We start from the raw sequence: 23622 nt of genomic DNA, 5'->3' as shown, positions 1-23622 counted from the left end.
TCTTCATGACCCGGACAAAGCTGCCACAATAACGTCTTTGCCACCTTGACCGAATTAGAGTAAAAAAACTCCACTCCATGCCTTTTAATCACGTCATCCTCTGCTCCAATTAGCAAATTGCTCTGTACAAAATTCAATACTGGCGAATAAACAAGGACAGGATTATCGTCACTGGTAACAGGCATCACGATAGTTCAATTTTTTTTCTACAATTCATGCACAAATAGTTCTTTTGATAATCCTCTTATGTAAGTCAAGGTTACACGTCACTTTATCCTTAACCAGTTATTGCGAAACCTTGAATTATAATGAACTAATTCCCATTCGATGAGAGCTTATAGCCGAGTGTTGAAATAGTTCACAATTCTTAAGCTAAAAAGGGCTTACTGAATTAATAAGTTCATAAAATATCCAATTTAATCCTGGTGTGTTCACTTTGAACTCAGATTCAATACTGAAGCATTATACAAGGCAACTATTGAACTAAGCTATCACGAATTTGATTAACTCAGACCCTTATCAGCACGGCTTCACAAAGAAATCGCTTTCTTATTTTCATTATGGCATCTGGTTACAGTTATCATCTCTCAAAAAATTCTAGGTGATTAATTCCTTCACGTCAATACTATCAATTTATACATATTTCCACAGGTCCCTAACTTAGGTCATCAGACAGTTTATGAAAAATATCAAGAGGGCTGGGAAACAAAAATATTCTCAAAAGCATAACCTGTCTAGATTTATTTCACACCAAAAAAAAAGAGTTCATACATACTAGTGGCACAATTTACTCTTACAGTAACCGGGTGATTTGTTTTTTTAATGTATTGTTTATTTATATGTAAGGTTGGTTTATTCCCTTGTTATGCTATGTTTGATGATTTTTCTTTAGTTTCTTTTTCTATTTGTTGTTTTGTTCCGTGATTATTTTTGTTAATTCGATAGGTATTCAAAAAGTTCAACACAATAATATACCAATTTTCATAATAAAATTATATTTTACAATTTTTTAGAAAAAATTATAAATAAAGATGACAAATATATATACAATTTAATGAGGTAAAGTCTTTACTTGTAAATATAACCTTTAGTTTTCTTTTTAATTTTATCTTAATCTCTTGAACTCTTTGCACAAAAATCTATTGAGATTCGAGCATTGTCTCTGTTAAAGGCTTTATTTTTATCAGAAGTACAACCTAATATGGAAAACAGGAGAAAAAGTATCCTCCTGATTTATGACATATTTCAGCAGAACCTTTGTGAATCTAGCACTATAGCCATTTCATGAAGGGTCAAACTGTTTCAAGCAATATATCAAAAAGCAGCACATGTGGCACATCCTATGATGGCAAAATGGATTGATGCTAACATATATGGCATATCCTGTGGTAGCACAGTGGACTGATGCTTGCATATATGGCACATCCTGTGGTGGCACAGTGGATTGATGCTTGCATATATGGCACATCCTGTAGTGGCACAGTGGATTGATGCTCGCATATATGGCACATCCTGTGGTGGCACAGTGGATTGATGCTTGCATATATGGCATATCCTGTAGTGGCACAGTGGATTGATGCTCGCATATATGGCACATCCTGTGGTAGCACAGTAGACTGATGCTTGCATATATGGCACATCCTGTGGTGGCACAGTGGATTAATGTTCGCATATATAGCATATCCTATGGTAGCACAGTGGATTGATGCTCGCATATATGGCACATCCTGTGGTAGCATAGTAGACTGATGCTTGCATATATGGCACATCCTGTGGTGGCACAGTGGATTGATACTCGCATATATGGCATATCCTGTGATGGCACAGTGGATTGATGCTCGCATATATGGCACATCCTGTGGTAGCACAGTGGACTGATGCTTGCATATATGGCACATCCTGTGGTGACACAGTGGATTAATGCTTTCAAATATGGCACATACTGTAGTGGCACAGTGGATTGATGCTTGCATATATGGCACATCCTGTAGGGGCACAGTGGATTGATGCTCGCATATATGGCACATCCTGTGATAGCACAGTGGACTGATGCTTGCATATATGGCACATCCTGTAATGGCACAGTGGATTGATGCTTGCATATATGGCACATCCTGTAGTGGCACAGTGGATTGATGCTCGCATATATAGCATATCCTGTGGTGGCACAATGGATTGATGCCCGCATATATGGCATTTCCTGTGATGACACAGTGGATTGATGCTAGCATATATGGCACATCCTGTGGTGGCACAGTGGATTGATGCTTGCATATATGGCACATCCTGTAGTGGCACAGTGGATTGATGCTCGCATATATAGCATATCCTGTGGTAGCACAGTGGATTGATGCTCGCATATATGGCACATCCTGTGGTGGCACAGTGGACTGATGCTCGCATATATGGCCAATCCTGTGATGACACAGTGGATTGATACTCGCATATATGGCACATCCTGTAGTGGCACAGTGGATTGATGCTCGCATATATGGCCCATCCTGTGGTAGCAGAGTGGATTGATGCTCGCATATATGGCATATCCTGTGGTAGCACATTGGATTGATGCTCGCATTTATGGCAAATCCTGTGGTGGCACAGTTGATTCATGCTTGCATATATGGCACATCCTGTGGTGGTACAGTGGATTGATGCTCGCATTTATGGCATATCCTGTGATGGCACAGTGGATTGTGCTCGCATATACGGCACATCCTGTGGTGGCACAGTGGATTGATGCTCGCATATATGGCATATCCTGTGGTGGCACAGTGGATTGATGCTCGCATATATGGCACATCCTGTGGTAGCAGAGTGGATTGATGCTCGCATATATGGCATATCCTGTGGTAGCACATTGGATTGATGCTCGGATTTATGGCAAATCCTGTGTTGGCACAGTTGATTCATGCTTGCACATGTGGCACATCCTGTGGTAGCACAGTTGACTGATGCTCGCATATATAGCACTTCCTGTGGTGGCACAGTGGATTGATGCTCGCATATATGGCACAGTGGATTGATGCTCTGCTTCCCAAAATAGATTCTCGGTTAGACTCTCACAACCCCACGGCTAGGCAACAGGGCTGCTACCTCTCCCTTTAAAAGAGACCCAAAAGATCCAGAAAAGTGAAAGAAGAGGCCTCCGCCTGATTTATGCCGGATGTAAGGGGTTCTAAACTGATTAGGTGGTTTAAATTCTGCTTCAAGCGATATATCAAAGAGCATCATCACTTTCATCTACGTGATATGCACCATTGGAGAAACAATTTTTATTATTTGAAAGCGTTTGGAAAGAAACAAAACAAGGTCAGAAAAATGAAAAGAAAGGCCAGAAAAGGAACAAAAAGGGAAAGAAAATGGTCAAATTTAGAAATTCTTTCATCACCCCTAGCAGTTAATCTCCTGATTTTTCTTTACGAGAAGTTCCGGAAAATGCTTGCAAATTTTCTTGGCTAAAAACACAAAATTTCCTATTTCATTTTTCAACATATGAAAAAGATTGGGCACTCCTGAAGGTTCATCTCCAGATTAGTTCCAAAGATTCATCAGTCACTAAAAACAAGAATCTTTTGCCTGTGGCCAATGCCTAAGAAATTGAATAGAAATTCCTCAAATTCTGGTTTACGAGGCCAAATCAAATTATCACCATCAATAATTGAAATATTTTCTGTTGCTATTAGCTCGCAATCTAGGTTTTGTTCCAGGGTTGATGCATGAAATCTTAACTACTATACTTTCGTATGCCAACTTTCGAGATTTTGTTCTAGGGTTGGTGCAGGGAAGCTTAACTACTATACTTTCGTATGCCAACTACTATACTTTCATATCCCTACACTACTTTCTTATGCCAATACGCCACTCGAACTTTTTTGCTCTTTAATTTCAGTCTTACATGTTAATTTCTTCCGTGAAAATCCAAGGAACTGCCCAGCTCTTGCAAATATATTTAATATTTACAAAAGGCACTGGATATAGAAACTTCCTTACTAACGAGTCCTTAAGCCGCTATCTATGTTGCTTTAGTGCTCCACTAGCAGCGAAAAAAAGCGAGCAAAAAAGAGGAAACACGCTACCCATACAAACAAGAGCTAAGAGGTCATATAGCACTTATGACGAGGCCGGACGAGCCAAAAGCCAAGGCCTCATATGGTATGAGCTCTAGCAAAATTCTAAGAATCAATAGATTGATTTAAAAGGAAAATCGGAGGCTTAATACCAGTCGGGATTTAATATAAGAGCTCTGAGTCACGAGGTCCTTCTAAATATTAAAATTCATTAAGATCCGATCACCCACTCGTAAGTTATAAATACCTCATTTTTTCTACTTTTTTTTCTCCCTTCAGCCCCCCAGATGGTCTAATCGGGTAAAACGACTTTATCAAGTCAATTTGTGCAGCTCCCGGACACGCTTACCAATTTCCATCGCCCTAGCACGTCTAGAAGCACTAAATTCGCCAAAGCACTGAACCCCACCCCCTAACTCTCCCAAAGAGAGTGTATCCAGTACGGTTACACAATCACGTATCTACGACATTGACTTATTCTACCCACCAAGTTTCATCCCGATATCTCTACTCTAAGCGTTTTCCAAGATTTTGGTTTCCCCCTCCAACTCCCCCTAATGTCAACAGATCTGGTCGGGATTTGAAATAAGAGCTCTGAGACAAGAGTTCCTTCTAAATGTCAAATTTCATTAAGATCCGGTCACCCGTTCTTAAGTTAAAAATTCCTCAATTTTTTGATTTTTCCAAATTAAGACCCCCCAGCTCCTCCAAAGTGAACAGATCCATTCCAATTATGTCAATCACGTATCTACAACTTGTGCTTATTCTTCCCAACAAGTTTCATCCCGATCTCTCCACTCTAAGCATTTTCCAAGATTTCTGTTTTCCCCCACTACCCCCCATGTCCCCAGACCCGATTCGAATTGAAAATGGAGCATCTGAGACATAATATCCTTCTATATATCAAGTTTCGCTAAGATCCGATCACCCATTCGTATGATAAAGATACCTCAATTTTCACGTTTTCCAAATTCCGGTTTCCCCCTCCAACTCCCCCCAATGTCACTGGATCTGGCCGGGATTTAAAATACGAGCTCTAAAGCACAAGATCCTTCTAAATATCAAATTTCAATTGGATTTTATCACCCATTCGTAAGTTACAAATACCTCATTTTTTTCTAATTTTTCTGAATTACTCCCCCCCGAACTCCACCAAAGAGGGCGGATCCAGTCTGATTATGTCAGTCACGTATCTTGGACATGTTTTTATTCCTCCCAACAAGTTTCATCCTAATCTCTCCGCTTTAAATGTTTTCCAAGATTTCCGGTCCCCCCAAATGACGCTGGATCCGGTCGGGATTTAAAATGAGAGATCTGAGTTATGAGGTCCTTCTAAATATGAATTTCATTAAGATACGATCATTCCTTCGTAAGATAAAAATACCTCATTTTTCAGAATTAACCCCCCCCCCAACTCCCTCAAATAGATCGGATACGTTCCGGTTATGTCAACCACGTATTTAGGATTTGTGCTTACTTTCCCCACCAAGTTTCTCCCGATCCCTCTACTCTAAGCGTTTTCCAAGGTTTTAGGCTCCCCCCCAACTCCCCCATATGTCATCGGATCCAGAGCAGATCCGTTCCGGTTATGTCAGTCACGTATCTTGGACTTGTTTTTATTCTTCCCACCAAGTTTCATCCTGATCTCTCCGCTTTAGGTATTTTCCAAGATTTCCGCCCCCCCCAACTCCTCCTTTAATGACTCTGGATTTGGTCGGGATTTTAAATAAGAGATCCGAGTTAAGGGATCCTTTTAAATATAAAATTTTATTAAGATCCGATTACTCTTTCGTAAGTTAAAAATACCTTATTTTTCTAATTTTTCAAAATTAACCCCCCCCCCCCAACTCCCCCAAGTGTCACCAGATCCAATCGAGATTTAAAATAACAGCTCTGAGACACGATATCCCTCTAAATATCAAATTTCATTAAGATCCGATTACCTGTTCGTAAGTTAAAAATACCTCATTTTTTCTGATTTAACCATCCCCCCCACCCATCCAGATGGTCGAATCGGGGAGACGACCATTTTAATTTAATCTAGTCTGGTTCTTGAAACGCCTGCCAAATTTCATCGTCCTAGCTTACCTGGAAGTGCCTAAAGTAGCAAAACCAGGACAGACCGACAAAATTTGCGGTCGCTATATGTCACTTGGTAGATACCAAGTGCAAAAAAAGGAATTTTCCTTGTTGGTCAAGGTGGAAGGTTGTAACCTCTTTGAATGAGGTTTTCGGCAATGGTGATTCCAACGATGCAGTTTTGATTTCAGTCTAAAATATTTTCGAGTTTTAAGGGTATCATTCAAAATTCACATAAATTTGCTTTTGCAATAAACTTTTACAACTAAAATTAATTTAAATAATCATCTTTGAACCAGCTTCAAATGGCCATTTTTTCACACTTGATAGTTTTTTTTTGCCAAATGTGCCTTTGGATTTTCAGTTACTACGGGCCAAAACCGTGCTTGAACCCTGTAGCAAGTACATTGAAAAATAACTACTTTATTCAGTATCCTAGACCATCAATGAACACAGAGCCAGCCCCTAGGGTCTCTGGGTATTTTGGATATATCTTATGGAAACCCTCCCCTTTTGAGCAGGTATAATAAATAGCCTGAGAAGATAAAACCAAAACAGCCCGCGGCGTCAATTCACAGAGGTTTAGAAGGAGAGGAGGACAAAATGCAGTTTTCAATACCAAGAGAGTGGGACAAATGCACCATAAATTTCTCAATAAAAATACCATAAAAGGGTATTTTTCATTGAAAATACTCCCAGAAAAGGAATTCTTAGAAATCTAAAGGGTAGGGGATCAAAAAAGTCTAGAGCAGGATTTCATAAAAAAGGTAGGGGGTAAAAAGTCTATAAAAGTCCAATTGACACAACTGGAAATAGCGCACACGGAACACTTATGCTTAACTCGACTGTCCATATGCTGAAAAACTGATAATTATCCTTCTAAAGGAAAAACATGTAAAAAGTAGGCACCTAATGCTGAGCCTGCTTGTCTGACGATCCTGGCTGGAGATATATTTCTTGGAGCTACTGCTTTCGAAAATTGTCGAACTTTAGGTGATATGATAGCCATCCTTCCTGTAGGCCTTCCTCTACTTTTAGTTTCTGTTGTCTCCCAAACTCTTGCAGATTGCTGGACCTCTGCAATTGTATAATGGAATGTTAAAAATAAACTTAATTCCTGCTAGTACCAATACCTATAAATCAAGAGATTTGTATTTATCCACTGAAGAAATATGAGTTATCCAAGCAAGAACCTATATGGTTTTGGTTGAACCTTTGTTACATGGGAGTTGCAGACTGCCAAAACTCAAAAAGTTATAGAAAAAAAAACACCCAGAAAGCTTTACTAACGTCATGACATCCCACAAGATAAAACAACGAGGCAAAAAAAGACTAAATCAAAAGACGGCGATTTTTAACCAGTAAATAAACAGTAGCAGAAATTTCAATAAACGTTTCGGCTAAGCCTTCATCACAGCAAAAAAAAAAAAAAAAAAAAAAAAAAAAACAACTAGATTTTTTGAAGGTTGGGCATTAATCCAACCCTAGTCAGCCCCAACCCCGTTATACTTCCCCATACAACTCAACCCCATTCAAACTAAACTAATTTGTTGCAGGGTTCAGTTGAATTGGGAATGAGCTGAAAATATGTTAAATGAGGGTTGAATTGAAAGAGGGTTGAGCTAAACAGGGGTTGAGTTATATGGAACCTTTTAAAATAAGCTGTACAGAAGAAATAAGGTTGTCAGTGTCGTTTGGTTTAGTTGTTTTATTTGAATTTATTATTTCATACTCCGTTTTTGTCCTACGTTCTATATAACCAAACATATTTACGTAATGACGCAGGAAGAGCTAAAGGAAGCAAAGTCAGAGGACAGAAAGCAGGCAAAGTTTTTTTTTTCTGACCAAGACCCAGCCATTTGGCTGGTCCAAATAAATCTTACAAATTCTAGGCAGTGATCTAGCCCGAGGGTCGGGAAGGGGGGGGGGTAGTCGCCCCACTTAGACTCAAAAAAGATTTTTCTGGTGTTGTCATTGAGAAACGCCTTCTTGTTTTGGTATCTCGACAAAAAAAAGAAAAACAATAAAATCCCCTCCTAAATTTTCAAAATAAATCCCAACCATCCCCTTCATTTTCTTGTATTAGTGCCCCTGATCAAGCCATAGGATATTGGAAAAAATTAAATAGTACAATTTCAGAAATACCAAACTCACGCTTAAAATTGACATTAGTACAAAACCAAATATAAGAAAAATAATAATAAGCAATAAGTCAACCGTTAGTTACTAATTCCCTTTGTTTCGATGATCATATGAAATTATCAGTACCAATCTTCTGTAGTACCCATCTAGTTACACTATACTGCAATAGATAATTCGTATTTATTTAACTGACACAAAGGGATGGGCGTTTTCCCACCTAAAAACAAAAGATGACTGCCTAAAAATTCTTATTTTTTTTTGAAACGAAGGATATCCTTGCAAAAAATCCTTGATATACATTTTGGTAGAAAGAACTTACAAATTTACAAAAATAAAAATACATCAAAAACTTGTTTAAATTCATTTTTTACGTTTTTACGAGTCAGACAAAAATTTCGAAGGGTTAGAAACCCCTTAACTACCCCCCCCCCCTAGCATACGTCCTTGCTGTTGCACACTAAGCACTTAACACGAAGATTAGAGCAATTCATTGCATGTTTTGTAGAAGTCATGTGACTTATCTTTTCATGGCTTTCTCCATAAAGGAGAAAGGTCTGAAGAGAGAACCAAATGCAGATATAAACTGTAGTAGGACTGTTCCTAGTATCAGTTCTCATTATCCAATGTTCTTCCTTATTTTTAAATATGGATTCTAGATGAACCTATAGAATTGTATGTTGGTCTTAACCATTGATGCACACAGGTCTAGCCCCTAAGTAAGAATTGTATGTTGGTCTCAACCATTGATGCACACAGATCTAGCCCCTAGGTTGAGTGCGTCTTGGTTCTTCCTTATTTTTAAATATGGATTCTAGATGAACCTATAGAATTGTATGTTGGTCTCAACCATTGATGCACACAGGTCTAGCCCCTAGGTAAGAATTGTATGTTGGTCTCAACCATTGATGCACACAGATCTAGCCCCTAGGTTGAGTGCGTCTTGGTTCTTCCTTATTTTTAAATATGGATTCTAGATGAACCTATAGAATTGTATGTTGGTCTTAACCATTGATGCACACGGATCTAGCCCCTAGGTTGAGTGTGTCTTGGTTCTTCCTTATTTTTAAATATGGATTCTAGATGAACCTATAGAATTGTATGTTGGTCTCAACCATTGATGCACACAGGTCTAGCCCCTAGGTAAGAATTGTATGTTGGTCTCAACCATTGATGCACACAGATCTAGCCCCTAGGTTGAGTGTGTCTTGGTTCTTCCTTATTTTTAAATATGGATTCTAGATGAACCTATAGGATTGTATGCTTGTCTCAACCATTGATAAAGACAGATCTAGCCCCTAGGTTGAGTGTGTCTTGGTTCTTCCTTATTTTTGAAAATGGATTAGAGGTGAACCTATAGAATTGTATGTTGGTCTCAACCATTGATGCACACAGATCTAGCCCCTAGGTTGAGTGCGTTTTGGTAGGCAAATTGTTTTGCATTTGTAATTACGAATCTATATTTGTTTGAATTTTTCATTGAAAAAAAAAATTGTTTCTCCCTAGGTTTTGAAAAATACATCTCCCTTCCCTACATTGCCAAGATTTGACCCCAGTGGACATGGCTCAATAGAAATCTTCCCTCTGTGTATGGGTACAAACAACTATTTCCTGCTAAAACAAAAAGTAAAGTACATACTAGTGAATTCATTGTAAATGAGAAACCAATGCTTGACTCTTCTACACATCTGCCGAAAAAATCATAATAACCCTACTAAGGGAGAAATACATAAAAGTAGGCACCTAAGTTTGTATCTGCTAGTTTGACAATCCTGGCTGGGGATATATTTATCGATGTTCTTGGTTCCACGATTCTTTCAGCTTTAGGAGTTTCAGTTACATTCCTTCCTGGAGACCTTCCTCTACTTGAAGATCTTAGTTGCCGACTAGGACTTTGTTTTACAGTCTTGGGTGGGCGTCCAGGGGATCGCCTAATTGGCGAATCTTGAGCAAGTACATTTTCTTGTTTTATCCTAGTTGGAGTCCTGGCTTGTGACCTACTTCTACTACGACTCTGTCGTTTTGGAGTCATCTGCCTTCTTTCTCTTGGCATCTTCTAAAAAAAAAATATCATCATTAAGAAAAATATAACATAAAATTACAGAGGGAGGAAATTTTCCTCAGCATTATGAAAAAGGATTAATTTGAAACTCAAAAACTTGAAAATAGCATGCAAAAAAAAAATGCACTTTCTTCCAATTTCGACCCCCCAAACAGCCATATGAAAAATGATTCGTTTAAAACTCAAAACTGAAAAACAGCATCTAAAAAATGCATTCTTACACTTTCTATCCTCCACTTCAGTCATGAAAAAGGATTAATTTAAAACTCGAAAACTGGAAAATAGTGTCCAAATTTATATTTAGGGGTGCTCTAAATGCCCCATCCTATCATATCAATTAAGAATTGTCTAAAATACACATGATTGGTATTTTTTTTTCTTAGCAAAAATACCTTATGGCGGTGGTAAAAAAAGGTAAAGGATGCGGCATTTAGACTTTACAGTCCGTACCGGCGGTGCTGATCTCCGTTTCTTGGCCCTTCAGCCAGGAAGTGCAATGGGGGGTTGGGGGCCAGCCAACCTTTGCTTTCGCACACCCTTCCTGTTTACCTTCCCCAGATTTCTCCAGGTACCCATTTAGAGCTGGGTCGACTCTGGCTAAGCTTAAAGGATCACGCCACTGACCCCCGTCCCAAACTGAAGAATTGGGTACACCGGGATTCGAACCCACGTCCTCTCAGACACAGGATCCCGAATCCAGCGCACCAACCCACTTGGCCAGGGCGGTGCCAGACAGATAAACCCTACATTAGTTGCAACAGAAGCACACTGTCTGCAGTTAATGGCATACAAAACAGGAGATGATTCATGCGGGATTTAGCTATGGGCTATACTATTTTCATAAATAATTGGATTTGGACTTCCTTACATAGACCATCTAATTCAGCATGTCTTTCTATTTTGGGGCGCCATAATGCCCTGTAGCAAATATCTTTGTTGCATTCATGTTCTACTTCGAAAACTGATGTACTATAATTAATATAGGCTCATGACAGAATTTTTTTTTGTAGTTCTGACACTTTAAGCCCAATATCATATCATAAACTGTATGTACACCAAAATTTAACAAAATATTTTACTATCAGTTAGTAGAAAGACTGATGATTATCATCAAGAACTTCCCCTGGTGAACCAAGGGTTTGTGCACCACTCGTAGTCTAGAAATATCTCTAAGCTGTCACCATTGGAAAATGTCATATATTTTTTTTAGTCTAGGAAACTCCACAAGACCCTGAAACAAGTGGAGAAAATTTAGCTTCAACCCATTAAAAATTAACAGTAACTGAAATGACTATATGACAAATAAATGAAAATTAAATGATTATGGGTCTTGTAATTTATTTGGTTCATTAAACTATGCTTACTAATTATGCCAGTCTATTTACCCAGTAGATAAAGGATAAATTTGACATTATCACTAATTCAAGATATAAGCTTAAAAGTTCCCTTGTTATGACTAAATATTATTTTGGTTCCATTAGCCTTAAATTGGATTTGGCATAATTTCATAAGACAGCAAAAAAAAAAAAAAAAATGGACAGAAATCTGCTTGTTCAAATCTTATCAACAAGGTTATGCCTAATCTATGTTAATGATTCTGAGTATCTTTCATTGGTAAATTTTGAAATTTATCAAATATATAAATTTTGAATAATATTAAAAGATATTTCAATATCTTTCAACGTAGTCTTTTACCTTAGGATGTTGCCAGCTTATCTGAGCTTTCTTATTAATACAATTTTTATTAGAATGTTGAAATACAATAATATTATACCCTAGGTTTTGTAATATTTTTGAATATATTTCCCAACTATCAAATATATCCGAAATATTTTCCATTATAAGGGAAAATTTCCCATTATAATTGCAAATCCAAGCGTGAATAACCTGAAAGAACCTCAACACAATTATTCCATTTGAATTCAAAAATGGAATAGTTTTGAATTTTCTGAATTCACATGGAATAGTTGTAGTCAAATGATGGACCTGGAAGGGGGATTAGTTGCCCTCCCATCACTTTCAATCATTCCAAATCAAATGAGCCTTTTTTGAAGTTTCAATGGCAACAAATGGCCATCTCAAAATTTCTATCAGACACTTTTTGGGAAAATATGAGGTATGTGGGGAGGGGGGGAGGTATCCACCCTGAGGGCTGTAGGGGGGTTGTCATCCACAACTGTTACTACTGCCATAAAAAAAGGATCAAAAATGGTTTTTTTAAAGGTCAAACAAAACTACTGAAGAAAACACAGAAAGTGAATATTTTGAGAAAACAGCCACCTCTCTTCTTAAGTGAAAAAAAAAACAACAATATAATCAAGGAAGAACCAAAAAACAAACATGGAAAGTACAACAAAACCAATCAAAAAACTGCCAAAAAATTAAAGATAAATAATATTCAAGAAACAACAAAAAATTATAAGAATTAAAATCCAATACCTAACAACAATAAAGCAGGTTATTCATCAATATCTGCAACTTGCACAAAATTCAAACAAATATGAACTGCCATCAGCAGATACTAACAGATAACTGAGAAATAAAAGAAAAATTCATTCACTCAAACGAACAAACCAGCAATTTAATAAATTTGCGAACTAGGTCACCTGATTTCTGATTTTAACCATTGTATTTTTTGTGGATACCCTTTGAGACCTAAGGGGTTGATGACGTATTTGATTATGTGATTGGGGAAGTGGTTCAAGGTTTATTTAAGGGATTAATAAAGTATCAGTTTTTCTTTTGAGAAAACCGAAATACAACTCGCTTATTCTTAAATCACCTGAATCTCTGTTCAAAGCTAGATCTAAATGTTGGTATTTATAAACTTCATTCTCTGTAGTGCTGGACATTACCTTTGTCATATGAAATTAGGTCAGCTTGGTTAAATAAAACAGTATGGTCTGGATTATTATATAAGTGTACTGAGAGGGCAGAGTCAAAATTTTCAGTTTTTTCTGCTTTTTAAGGGTGTTATTAATTGAGGTGTAGTGCTGAGTTAATCTATCTGTAAGTCATTCATCAATTCTTCTGATGCACTAAAGACCATAAGAGCAAGGAATTCTGCAGACATTGGAGTTTTCACCTATTGGGATAGGGTCTTTACCTTGGTAGATTTGATAAGAGCAAGGAATTCTGCAGACACTAGAGTTTTCACCTATTGGGATAAGGTCTTTACCTTGGTAGATTTGAGAATGGATAGTTTTTTTGGTCTTTTATTGAATTTTGTTTATTCTTTAATTTTTGGCAGTTTTCCCATTCGTTTTGTTGTACTTTCTGCATTTATTTTTTGGTTTTTGCCTTTCCTTTGATTATAATTTTTTTTCTGCTGAAGAAGAGGTAGATGTTCTCTGAAAATATTCACTTCCTGTGTTTTCTTCAGCATTATTGTTTGGCTTTTAAAAGCCCCATTTTTGATTGTTTTTTTTTTTTATGTTATGGCAGGCCAATGTGGCTTAAGAAGTTACCACTGCTACAACTACTAGGATAAAATACCTCTTTTTGGGAAAGACCACTTTTCTTTGGCATTCTGGAAAACAGAGAAAGGTTTTTGGACCACCCCTACTTTAGTACAGTACAATGCAATGTAAGGGTAGTAGCAAGAGCCCTACCTTCTTGGTGAAATTTTCACCAATAATCTGTCAGCATAAATTAAAAATGCCTTCTCTGTTTTGAAAAGAGAAAACTATATTTAATACTTGTGATTTATAGAATCAATATCAAGCAATAAAGGTTACATTTTTAGAATTTGAAGAAAATCAGCTTCCTATTAATTTGTGAATAAAAGCAAAAACAGTGAAAGGAAATAAACATCAAAATAGGATAATTGATATTTTTAAAAAGAGGTCCTTGTAAGTAAGTCAATAAACTAATAATTTCAAGTGTTTGATTTTAAATAAATTTAATAATAACCATATTGATTCATACCTTAGATTTTTAGCTATTCATTGATGTAAGCAATTCTTCTTTGATAACAAGGTGTGAGTGTTTTAGTTTTACATAATTTTGCTCAATTGGATGCTGGTTTTTTACCCCAGTAGGATACACAGTTTATTTACAGGTCCTGACTCCTAATTGACCACTTCATTAATAAGCTTGTTGCAATTTATTTGTATAATTTTCTTATAGAAGGACTCAAGGGCCTGATCAAGCCCTAGGTTGATTTTTCTTTCAAGATTATCATTCAGAGCAGTGCTGTAAACTTTGTATTCATTATTGTTACTGTTGATGTATTTGAGGTGTACTTTAATTATTATAATTTTGTTTAGGTAAAATAAAGAAAAAGTTGTTTTGGAGCAATGGAGCCTTTTGGATGTGTGTTTGTGCTTATTTGTGTATTCTGTAATGATTTGTTGTTGAATACACAAATATTGAACTCTATTCTAGTTTTTCTTTTGTTTTTAAAGCAATTCTTCTTTTTTTGTGAGGGAGTGAGGGTTTCAGTTTTACATAGTTTTGCTCAACTGTGTACTGGTTTTTCACCCTACTAAAGCTAAGGGTGTGATGGTGAAACTTCAAAGGAGTTCCACAAAAGCAGTTTTCAAGGAAAAGTAAAGAGCTAAATGAGCACTTTATTGGAAGCAACATTTTAAACATCTCCTTTTTTTAATCTGATAAAGTCAAAATCATTAATACTTTCAGGGATGAATATCAGTATATATATATATATATATATATTAAGCTATACATTTTTTTCCAATTGTATTGGTCATGATGGAGATTTTTTCTCTTTTTGTATGTTTTAAGAATAAAATACATAACTTAAAATAAGCACTGTTTTCAGTAAATTGTAAATCCTATTCTGGTCTTTAGATGGCATCAACCCCTCTTTTCTTAGCATCTGCTGATTTTGAGTTTGACTTGGTTATTTATTGTAATTTTTCTTCATTTCAGGTTTGATTAATCTATTATTATGGTAGTGTTGTGCTTAAAAAAATATTTGGCTTTATTTCTGCTCATCTTTGGTTTTGCCTAATGTAGCTCTTTACTTTTTATATTTCCTTTTTTGTGGAAAAATTTACTTAAAAATAATAGACTATTAAATTCTAGCTTCTAGGTTTTTGTCTATATTCAGAATACAGTAAGATCAACTTAGATGACTTCAGCACTTGACTGATAACAATTTGGAGTTATATGCATATTGGCATATCTTATTTTTTTTTTCCCTGATTGTGAGTTCATCATTGATGTAGTTGTAGAATAAGGCTTGATCCAAAAATGTTTCTTGAGGTAGGCTACTCTACTTTGTACAATTTCTGATTCTGAGAAGAATATAAGGTAAATGTATGACAATTCATATTATTGACTTACCAATGAAGTGAATATATCACTTGATGCCTTTTTTTTACTCTTTACAAATATAGTAGGATAATCACTTCTATTGTAAATTCAAATTTCAGCACTTTTTGACCTAACCTAACCTTATTATAAATAATTCTGGCACTGAAAAAATGTAGCATTATTTTGTCAAAAATGGCTGAGAAAACATAGTATTATTTTGTTGGGAAATGATTCTTTCATTGAAACTTTGTCATTTTTAAGAGCGAAAAAGTGCTTAAATTTGAATTTGCAATAGAAACAATTATTATATTTGTAAAAGCATCAAGTGATTACTTTATTAGTAAGTCAATAATATGAACTGTCATACATTACCAAAAATAAATTTATATCTCCAAACAATATTTTTATTTGCCAAACTGTTTATGAAAAATTATATCATTAAATTGATTAGGCTAAATCATTGTGAAGGCAACTTACACAGAGTTTAGTCTCCTATGACATACTTTTTAAATACATTGACTAGTTATAACAAAATCCTGTCTATAATACCCATTAGGCCTATCTATGGGTTTTTATGTAGCCTACTATAATAAGGTCAGTATCAACTTTATAATGATAGGCCTACATTATTGGAAGGAAAAATGATAGCAATCCACCTTAAATTAGTAGGTATTTCATAGTTTTAGTCTAGTGTTTTCATTTATTTTAGAACTAGGCCTATATTTGAGACCATCAAGGGAGGTGTACTTAGGCGACAAGTGGATTGATTATTACATTTTGAAAGTGCATACAAAATATAATCAGGTAGGCCTAGTAAGTTCACCTTGTCACTATTTTATAGTTATGGAATTTTGTATATATTTAGCCTACTTTTTGCTTGGGTGACAGGTACCATTTCAGTAGCCTATCACATGTGGCACCTTGTGAAGGCTAATGCTATTAAATCTAAGCTAGCCTAGGCCTATATGGATCCTAAATAACCTAATTTTTGAATAGCCTATTTTTACGTGACATACGCTGAACTTGTGATTATACAAATATGTTTATCCGTGGCGGGCTGTTTAAATTTTAAACATGGCGCGCTCGACAGGAAATAACCATGAAAAGAAAACTTAAGGAAATAATTTAGAATAAACACATACAAATGTAACTCAGTAAAATTTAAAATCTAATTTATTCTGAATTCATCTTAAAAATACTTTTTGGTTTATTAAGATAAGAGATTTTGTTTACATTCATCATTTTCATTGTCATTCGTAAATGGCGGTTTTTCAGAATCCAAAACTTCACGCTGAAATTTGATTTAATGGTGGGCATAAATATCACTTTTTTCCGTATTTTGACCACCCAATTTTGATTTAGAATTTTTTTAATTCAATAAGTGTGTATAATGGGCTATTTTGGTTGTTACATGCAAAAGTGCAATCAACTTCTCTTCTGAAGCTGCTTAGGGTAAGCCTAGTGTAAAGATAAATCTAAGAATTCAAATTCATGCTTTTCGAGTTTCATGTAGTTCCGTTGTTCACTCTGTAGCTTTAATATATTCTGTGCTTTTGTTGTAGTCTAACTTGTGGGAGGCTGAAACCACCCAATAATTGTGCCACAGAAAGAACTTTCCACTGCCCTAGAATATCCTAGGCCTGATCCTCAGTACATAAATAGTCTCTTATAAGTCAGTTTTGTGCTAGTATCTGAACTCTGTACAGATCACTTCATGTATTGCTATGTGAGGACTACATTAACACTGTATTTTGCTCATTGTGAATGAGATCATATATCTCATCAAATAATGTGGTAAATGTTTAGCTTTGTCACAAACTGTCTAAGCTGGAAACTGCTGCAAAGAAACATAATTCCCATGTTATAGTACATAGAAATCCTAATTCTAGGAGCCATTTCTGGCTCCTCCTCTATATGGCAAATTAAAAATATGTAAAGTGGACTTGCTCACAGGTAGAATTACCTATAGAGCAAAGTGTATTAGTCCATGGGTCAGCCCTGTGGGCAGTGGGGTGAGATCTGTATTCTATATTTATTTAATAAGCCTTGTTTGAGGTTTTTCTTTAGTTTTATTATTCTAAATATGGAATACAGGCCTTGCCCTGCTACCCACAGGGCTCATCAACAAATATGCTTTGCTCTATAGGTAATGTTACCTATAAGCAAGACCACTTTACACATTTTTAGTTTCATTAGAGAGGGATCTTAGAAAGCTAAAAAATAGATGTGCTTCTCTAATATTGGCAAAGAAACAATATGGAAACATCAGAATCTTGCTATTTGCAGAATTACTCATTTTAGACAGCTTGTGATGAAACTAAACATTTACCAATAATGCTATAAAGTGAAGCCATAGAATTAACATCTTCTTATGCTACTCTTTATAAACATCCTTCATCATTCTGTACTGATCAGTGGTCTAAGAACAATGACAAGTATATCATCAAAGTTCGCTTGGCGCTTCTATGTGGCAAATAAATGGTGTTGCACTTTTTGATAACATCAGAGAGCTGTAAGATCTTAGAGCTAAATAATAGGCTTATTATCAAATATATATTTAATCAATAATTAGACCTCTTTCCAGGACAGAAAAAAACACTTCTTTGGCATTCTAGAAAACTAGAGAAGGATTGTTGAACCACCCATATTTTACTACACATGATGAAATGAGAGGGTAGTAACAAGAGCCTGCCTTCTTGTTGAAAGTTTTATCAATAGTTTGTCAGCATAAATTAAATGTCCAGTCTCTATTTTGACAAGCTATTAAGAAGAAAAATTATATTTAATATTTGTGATTTATAAAGTAAATATCAAGCAATTAAAGTTACATTTTTAGAATCCCTAGAAAATCAGCTTTCTGTTAATACATGAATAAAACTGAAAGGATATATAGGCTATATATGTCAAAATATGATATTGGTATTTCCAAAAGGAGGTCCTTATACATAAGTCAATAAACTGAAAATTTCAAGTGATCTTTAATACTTTTAATAATAACCATATTGATGCATAGCTTAGATTTTTGCCATTGAGTAATATATACTATTCTTCTCAATTCCTGTTTGGTAACAAGGTGTGTGTGTTTTATTTTTACATAATTTTGCTCAATTAGATGCTGGTTTTTTTTTTTACCCCAGTAGGATACACAGTTTATTTACAGGTCCTGACTCCTATTTGGGCATTCAATAACCAGCTGTAATTATTGATTATTTAAATGCTATTATGATAAGGATTTTTATTAGACTAATATGGTTAGATACCCTACAATTGGCCAGCCAATTCACTCTTTAAAAGCTAGATCATTATAAAATATCTATCATACCACCTAGGAAGTGGATTGTTTACCATTGGATATGTCAAAATCTTTTTTATAACAATGTTATTAGTTTGAATGTATAAACTATATACAACACTTACAATTTCAAGTATACTGATATACAACCATCATGGCTAATCTTGGCCTCACATTTAAAGCTTGAGCCTAATCTTGCATAAATGGTGTCTAATCTTCAACACATGATTCAAAAGTTAGGACAGCATGTCCTAATCACAAATAGGCCTACAGTCAATCTTAGATAGGTTTAATCTAAGCAAGTGTAGATTAGGAGCCTATTGTATATGTGTAGGAAAGATACCTTTTAATCATAATATTTGGCAAAGATTAGGCACTGGTTGAGCACAGGGAATCTTATAGGCTAGAACTTTGATTGTTGATGTATAGGATGAAAGTGTGCCTATCTACTCCACACCAGTTCATGTCAAGACTAGTGTACCCCCAGGAATTAAGCTAAACACTGTTTAACCTCTACATAAACATTTCCAAGATTAGGCTCTTCTGTTGTCTATCAGTATATAGTCTATCAGATGATTTTTATGGTACTTGGTATTAACCAAGTGACATATAGAAATCACAAATTCTGTTGGTCTGTCTGTTGGTCCTGGTTTTGTTACTTTAGGCACTTCCAGGTAAGCTAGGACAATGAAATTTGGCAGGCATATCAGCAACTGGACCAGATTAAATTATAAATAGTCGTTTTCCTGACTTTACCATCTGGGGGGAGGGAGTGGGGGCCAGTTAATTTGGAAAAATAGAAAAAATGAAGTAATTTTAACTTACAAGCAGTTGATCAGATCTTAATGAAATTTGATGTTTGGAAGGATTTGTGTCTCTGAGCTCTTATTGTAAATCCTGACCAGATCTGGTGACATGGGGGGAGTTGGGAGGGGGAAACCTAAAATCTTGGAAAACACTTAGAGTGGATGGATCAGGATGAAACTTGGTGGGGAAAATAAGCACAAGTCCTAGATACATGATTGAAATAACTGGAACGGATCCGCTCTCTTTGGGGTAGTTGGGATGCTTAATTCTGAAAAATTAGAAAAAATGAGGTATTTTTAACTTACAAACAGGTGATTAGATCTCAATGAAATTTGATATTTAGAAGGATATTGTGTCTCAAAGCTCTTATTTTAAATCTTGGTCGGATTTGGTGCCATTGGTGGGAGTTTGGGGGGAACCTATAATCATGGAAAATGCTTGGAGTGGAGGGATCAGGATGAAACCTGGTGGGAAAAATAAGCAGAAGTCTTAGATACATGATTAATATAATTGGAACAGATCTGCTCTATTTGGGAGAATTGGGGGGGGGAGAGTTAATCTGAAAAATTAGAAAAAAATGACATATTTTTAACTTATGAAGGAGTGATTGGATCTTCATGAAATTTCATATTTAGAAGGATCTCGTAACTCGGATCTTTTGTTTTAATCTCAACTGGATCCAGCAGTATTGGGGGGGAGGGGGCTGGAAATCTTAGAAAATACTTAAAGTGGAGAGATCAGGATGAAACTGGATGGGAAGAATCAAAACAAGTCTAAGATATGTGAATGATATAACTGGACCAGATCCACTCTCTTTGGTGGAGGGGGCTGTAATTTGGAAAAATGAGGTACTTTTAACTTATGAACAGGTGATCAGATCTTAATTAAATTTAATATTTAGAAGGATCTTGTGCTTTAAAGCTCTTATTTTAAATTCCGACCAGATCCTTTGACATTGAGGTGAGACTTGAATTGGATCTGGGGACATAGGGGGCTGGAGAAGGGAAACATAAATCTTGGAAAATGCTTAGATGGGAGAGATCAGATGAAACTTCATGGGAAGAATAAGCACAAGTCCTAGATACATGATTGACATAATTGGAACGGATCTGTTCTCTTTGGAGTTGCTGGGGGGGGGTGTTAATTTGGAAAAATCAGAAAAATTGGGGCATTTCTAACTTAAGAACAGGTGACCAGATCTTAATGAAATATGATATTTAGGAGGAATTCATGTCTCAGAGCTGTTATTTCAAATCCCTACCAGATTTGTTGATATTGGGGGGTTGTTGGAGGGGGAAATTGGAAAACACTTAGAGTGGAGGAATTGGGATGAAGTTTGGTGTATAGAATAAGCAAATGTCATAGACACATGATTGACGTGACTGTACTGGATTTGTTATCTTTGGGGGAGTTGGGGGGAGGGGTTCAGTGCTTTGGCAAGTTTTGTGCTTGTGGACGTGCTAGGACAACGAAAATTGGCAGGCATGTCAAGGAGCTGCACAAATTGACTTGTTAAAGTCGTTTTCCCAGATTCGACCATCTGGGGGGCTAAAGGGAGAGGAAAAATTAGAAAAAATGAGTTATTTATAACTTACAAGTGGGTGATATGATCTTAATGAATTTTGATATTTAGAATGACATCATGACTTAGAGCTCTTATTTTAAATTCCGACTGGCATTGAGCCTCTGATTCTCATTTTAAATCAATCTATTAATTCTTAGAATTTTGTTAGAGCTCCTACCGTATGAGCTCTTTGCTCTTAGCTCTTCTGGCCTTGTCACAAGTGCCATATGAGTTCCTAGCTCTTGTTATACAAGGCATGGGTCTATCAACATTCTGCATAGGAGATCTATTCAAAAAAGGCAAAAAACCTCCAATCAATGCTCATCTGTCAGGCTTATAACTGCTTCAACCAGTTTATGTAAGGTTTATGAACTACTGTTTATAAAAGAGCTTGAAGAAAAAATTTCACATGCCTCCATATTAATTTGGCTTTCAACATGGTATTGGATGCCACCCCGGTATGCTTTTAAGGGCTGTTAAAAAAGGAGTAAATCTAGCTATAATTAGATCTCAAAAGGATATGTATGCTAATCTACAAGTCCATCTTAAAATACCTCTTAAGCAAAATGAAATGGCAAGGATGGAACTATACCAGTTAAGAGTGGAGCCAGGGAAGGTGCAATTGCCTCACCTTGTTATTTCAATAATTGTTTCCTAAAAGCTCAAGACCAATGTGAGATGTCTTGTATTTTCTTTGGCCTCAATATCCCCTTAGTCACTTGTGCTGATGACATTTTTATCATTAGCTAAACTTAGGACAAAATTTCTTAAACTGTCCAAAAACTGCAAGTAGAATAACCAGAATCTGGTCTTGAATTTAATGCTGCAAAGTCTAGTGTCATGTTTTTTAACTGGAAAGACCCACTTCCTAATGAAATTGTACTTGAAATTGAAAGAATTGCCCATCTGACTAAATCGTTTATCCTGGTATTCCCATTGGAAATAGCATTTCTCATGTTTGTCATCTCCTAACAGAAGTCATCAAATGCTGCATATTGGCTGCCTATGCTTCCATAGTCTCAGCTAAGCTTTGTTTCAATCACTGTTATCTTGCAACACTGTTGCTCTCCCACACATCCTCTACATTGCACCCTTCTGGAAGATTGTCACAGATGTTGATAAATTGAAAATTCACTCTGTTTTTTTTTTTTCTGTTTTTCAAAATACTTGATTGATATTCAATTTGGACATGCAGTTCAAAACTCATCAACAGTCTTCACATAGCAGATCCTACTATAAACTTATGGAGAAACACAGCCACAAAATTTCAAGCATGGTTGGAGACAACTTCTTGAACTGTAGTTACCTTGTCATAGTAGTATAGTGATATTTTGCTTACTTCTTTCTTTGCAGTGCTCTTGTCATTTTTGTTTTATACAAAGATGGGGTTTGAATAAATAATAATAATAATAATTTGAAATTATGAGTTCTGCTAATGTTTCAAATATACAAGCTAATCATCCACTTTAACAATGAGACAATGAGACAAATCATCCACTTTAACAAGATTTTACAATGATTTAGCTGTTAAAGAGTAAATTACCTAGCCAACCACTAGGTATCTTACCCTAATCATTGACAATAAGCTCAAATTTCACATTGCTGGATGGAAGTTGCAAAGGCAAACTGGGTCCTTGGCACCAAACATTTGCTGATTCCTATAATCTTAGTTACTAGAAAATGTTATTTGATGTAATTGAAGGTTACTGTAATCGATTTTTTATTCATTGTGTTTTAGAGGTCAGCAAGCTCCAATATGTCTATTTATAGATAGGGCAATTATTGGAATATTTTTCTGTATTTGCATAAATCATGTTAACAGTATTTTTGGTTATTTTCAAAGGTTTTCAATATCCTCTTTATTTTTTTCTAAGACATTCATTTTATGTCCAAATTGCAGTCTATAGAGTAAAGTAAATAATGTATAAGTTGCCAAGCAGCTGTTGTCCAGAAGGAGACATGCTAAAACAAAAAGAGAGTCATCTTTAGATGATTCATTAGCTAATTTAATGGTTTTGTTCTTGTTTTTTGACAATTCTTCTTTAGCTTCCCTCTAATGGTCTGATATAGCCCTAGCCTATATACAAATTAGAAAAAAAAAAACTAGTTTTTTAACTGCAGGCAAGGAGCAGCATTAAAACTTAAACATGGTTCTGACACTTTGTATAGTTTCAGAGAAAAAAAAAATATGGTAAGAGAGATTTTTGGAACACATGTTATTAAGTTTTTTGCTCTCAAATATAACTTTTTGGGTTACCTACTCCCTATTGAGCTGACAGTTAACTATTTTATTGTTGGGAAGGTATCTTTTCATGTAAAGTTATACCTTACA

The 23622-nt window shown here is 35.7% G+C and overlaps 1 protein-coding gene across 1 annotated transcript in view; it reads right to left on the bottom strand.

Annotated features, from left to right (window-relative positions):
- Window positions 1-16724, bottom strand: part of LOC136030547 (uncharacterized) — a 61903-nt gene extending 45179 nt beyond the window's left edge. The window contains exons 1-3 of the mRNA XM_065709598.1: window positions 16644-16724; window positions 10029-10341; window positions 7056-7223 (exon numbers count right to left, since the gene is read on the bottom strand). Of these exons, the coding sequence (XP_065565670.1) occupies window positions 7056-7223; window positions 10029-10338 (478 nt within the window). The 5' untranslated portion in view covers window positions 10339-10341; window positions 16644-16724. The remainder of the gene's footprint in view (window positions 1-7055; window positions 7224-10028; window positions 10342-16643) is intronic.
- Between the last annotated feature and the right edge of the window lie 6898 nt (window positions 16725-23622).

The sequence above is a fragment of the Artemia franciscana genome, chromosome 8, assembly GCF_032884065.1.
Source record: "Artemia franciscana chromosome 8, ASM3288406v1, whole genome shotgun sequence".
Classification (NCBI taxonomy): Eukaryota; Metazoa; Arthropoda; class Branchiopoda; order Anostraca; family Artemiidae; genus Artemia; species Artemia franciscana.
This window is presented reverse-complemented; position numbering and strand designations above follow the sequence as displayed.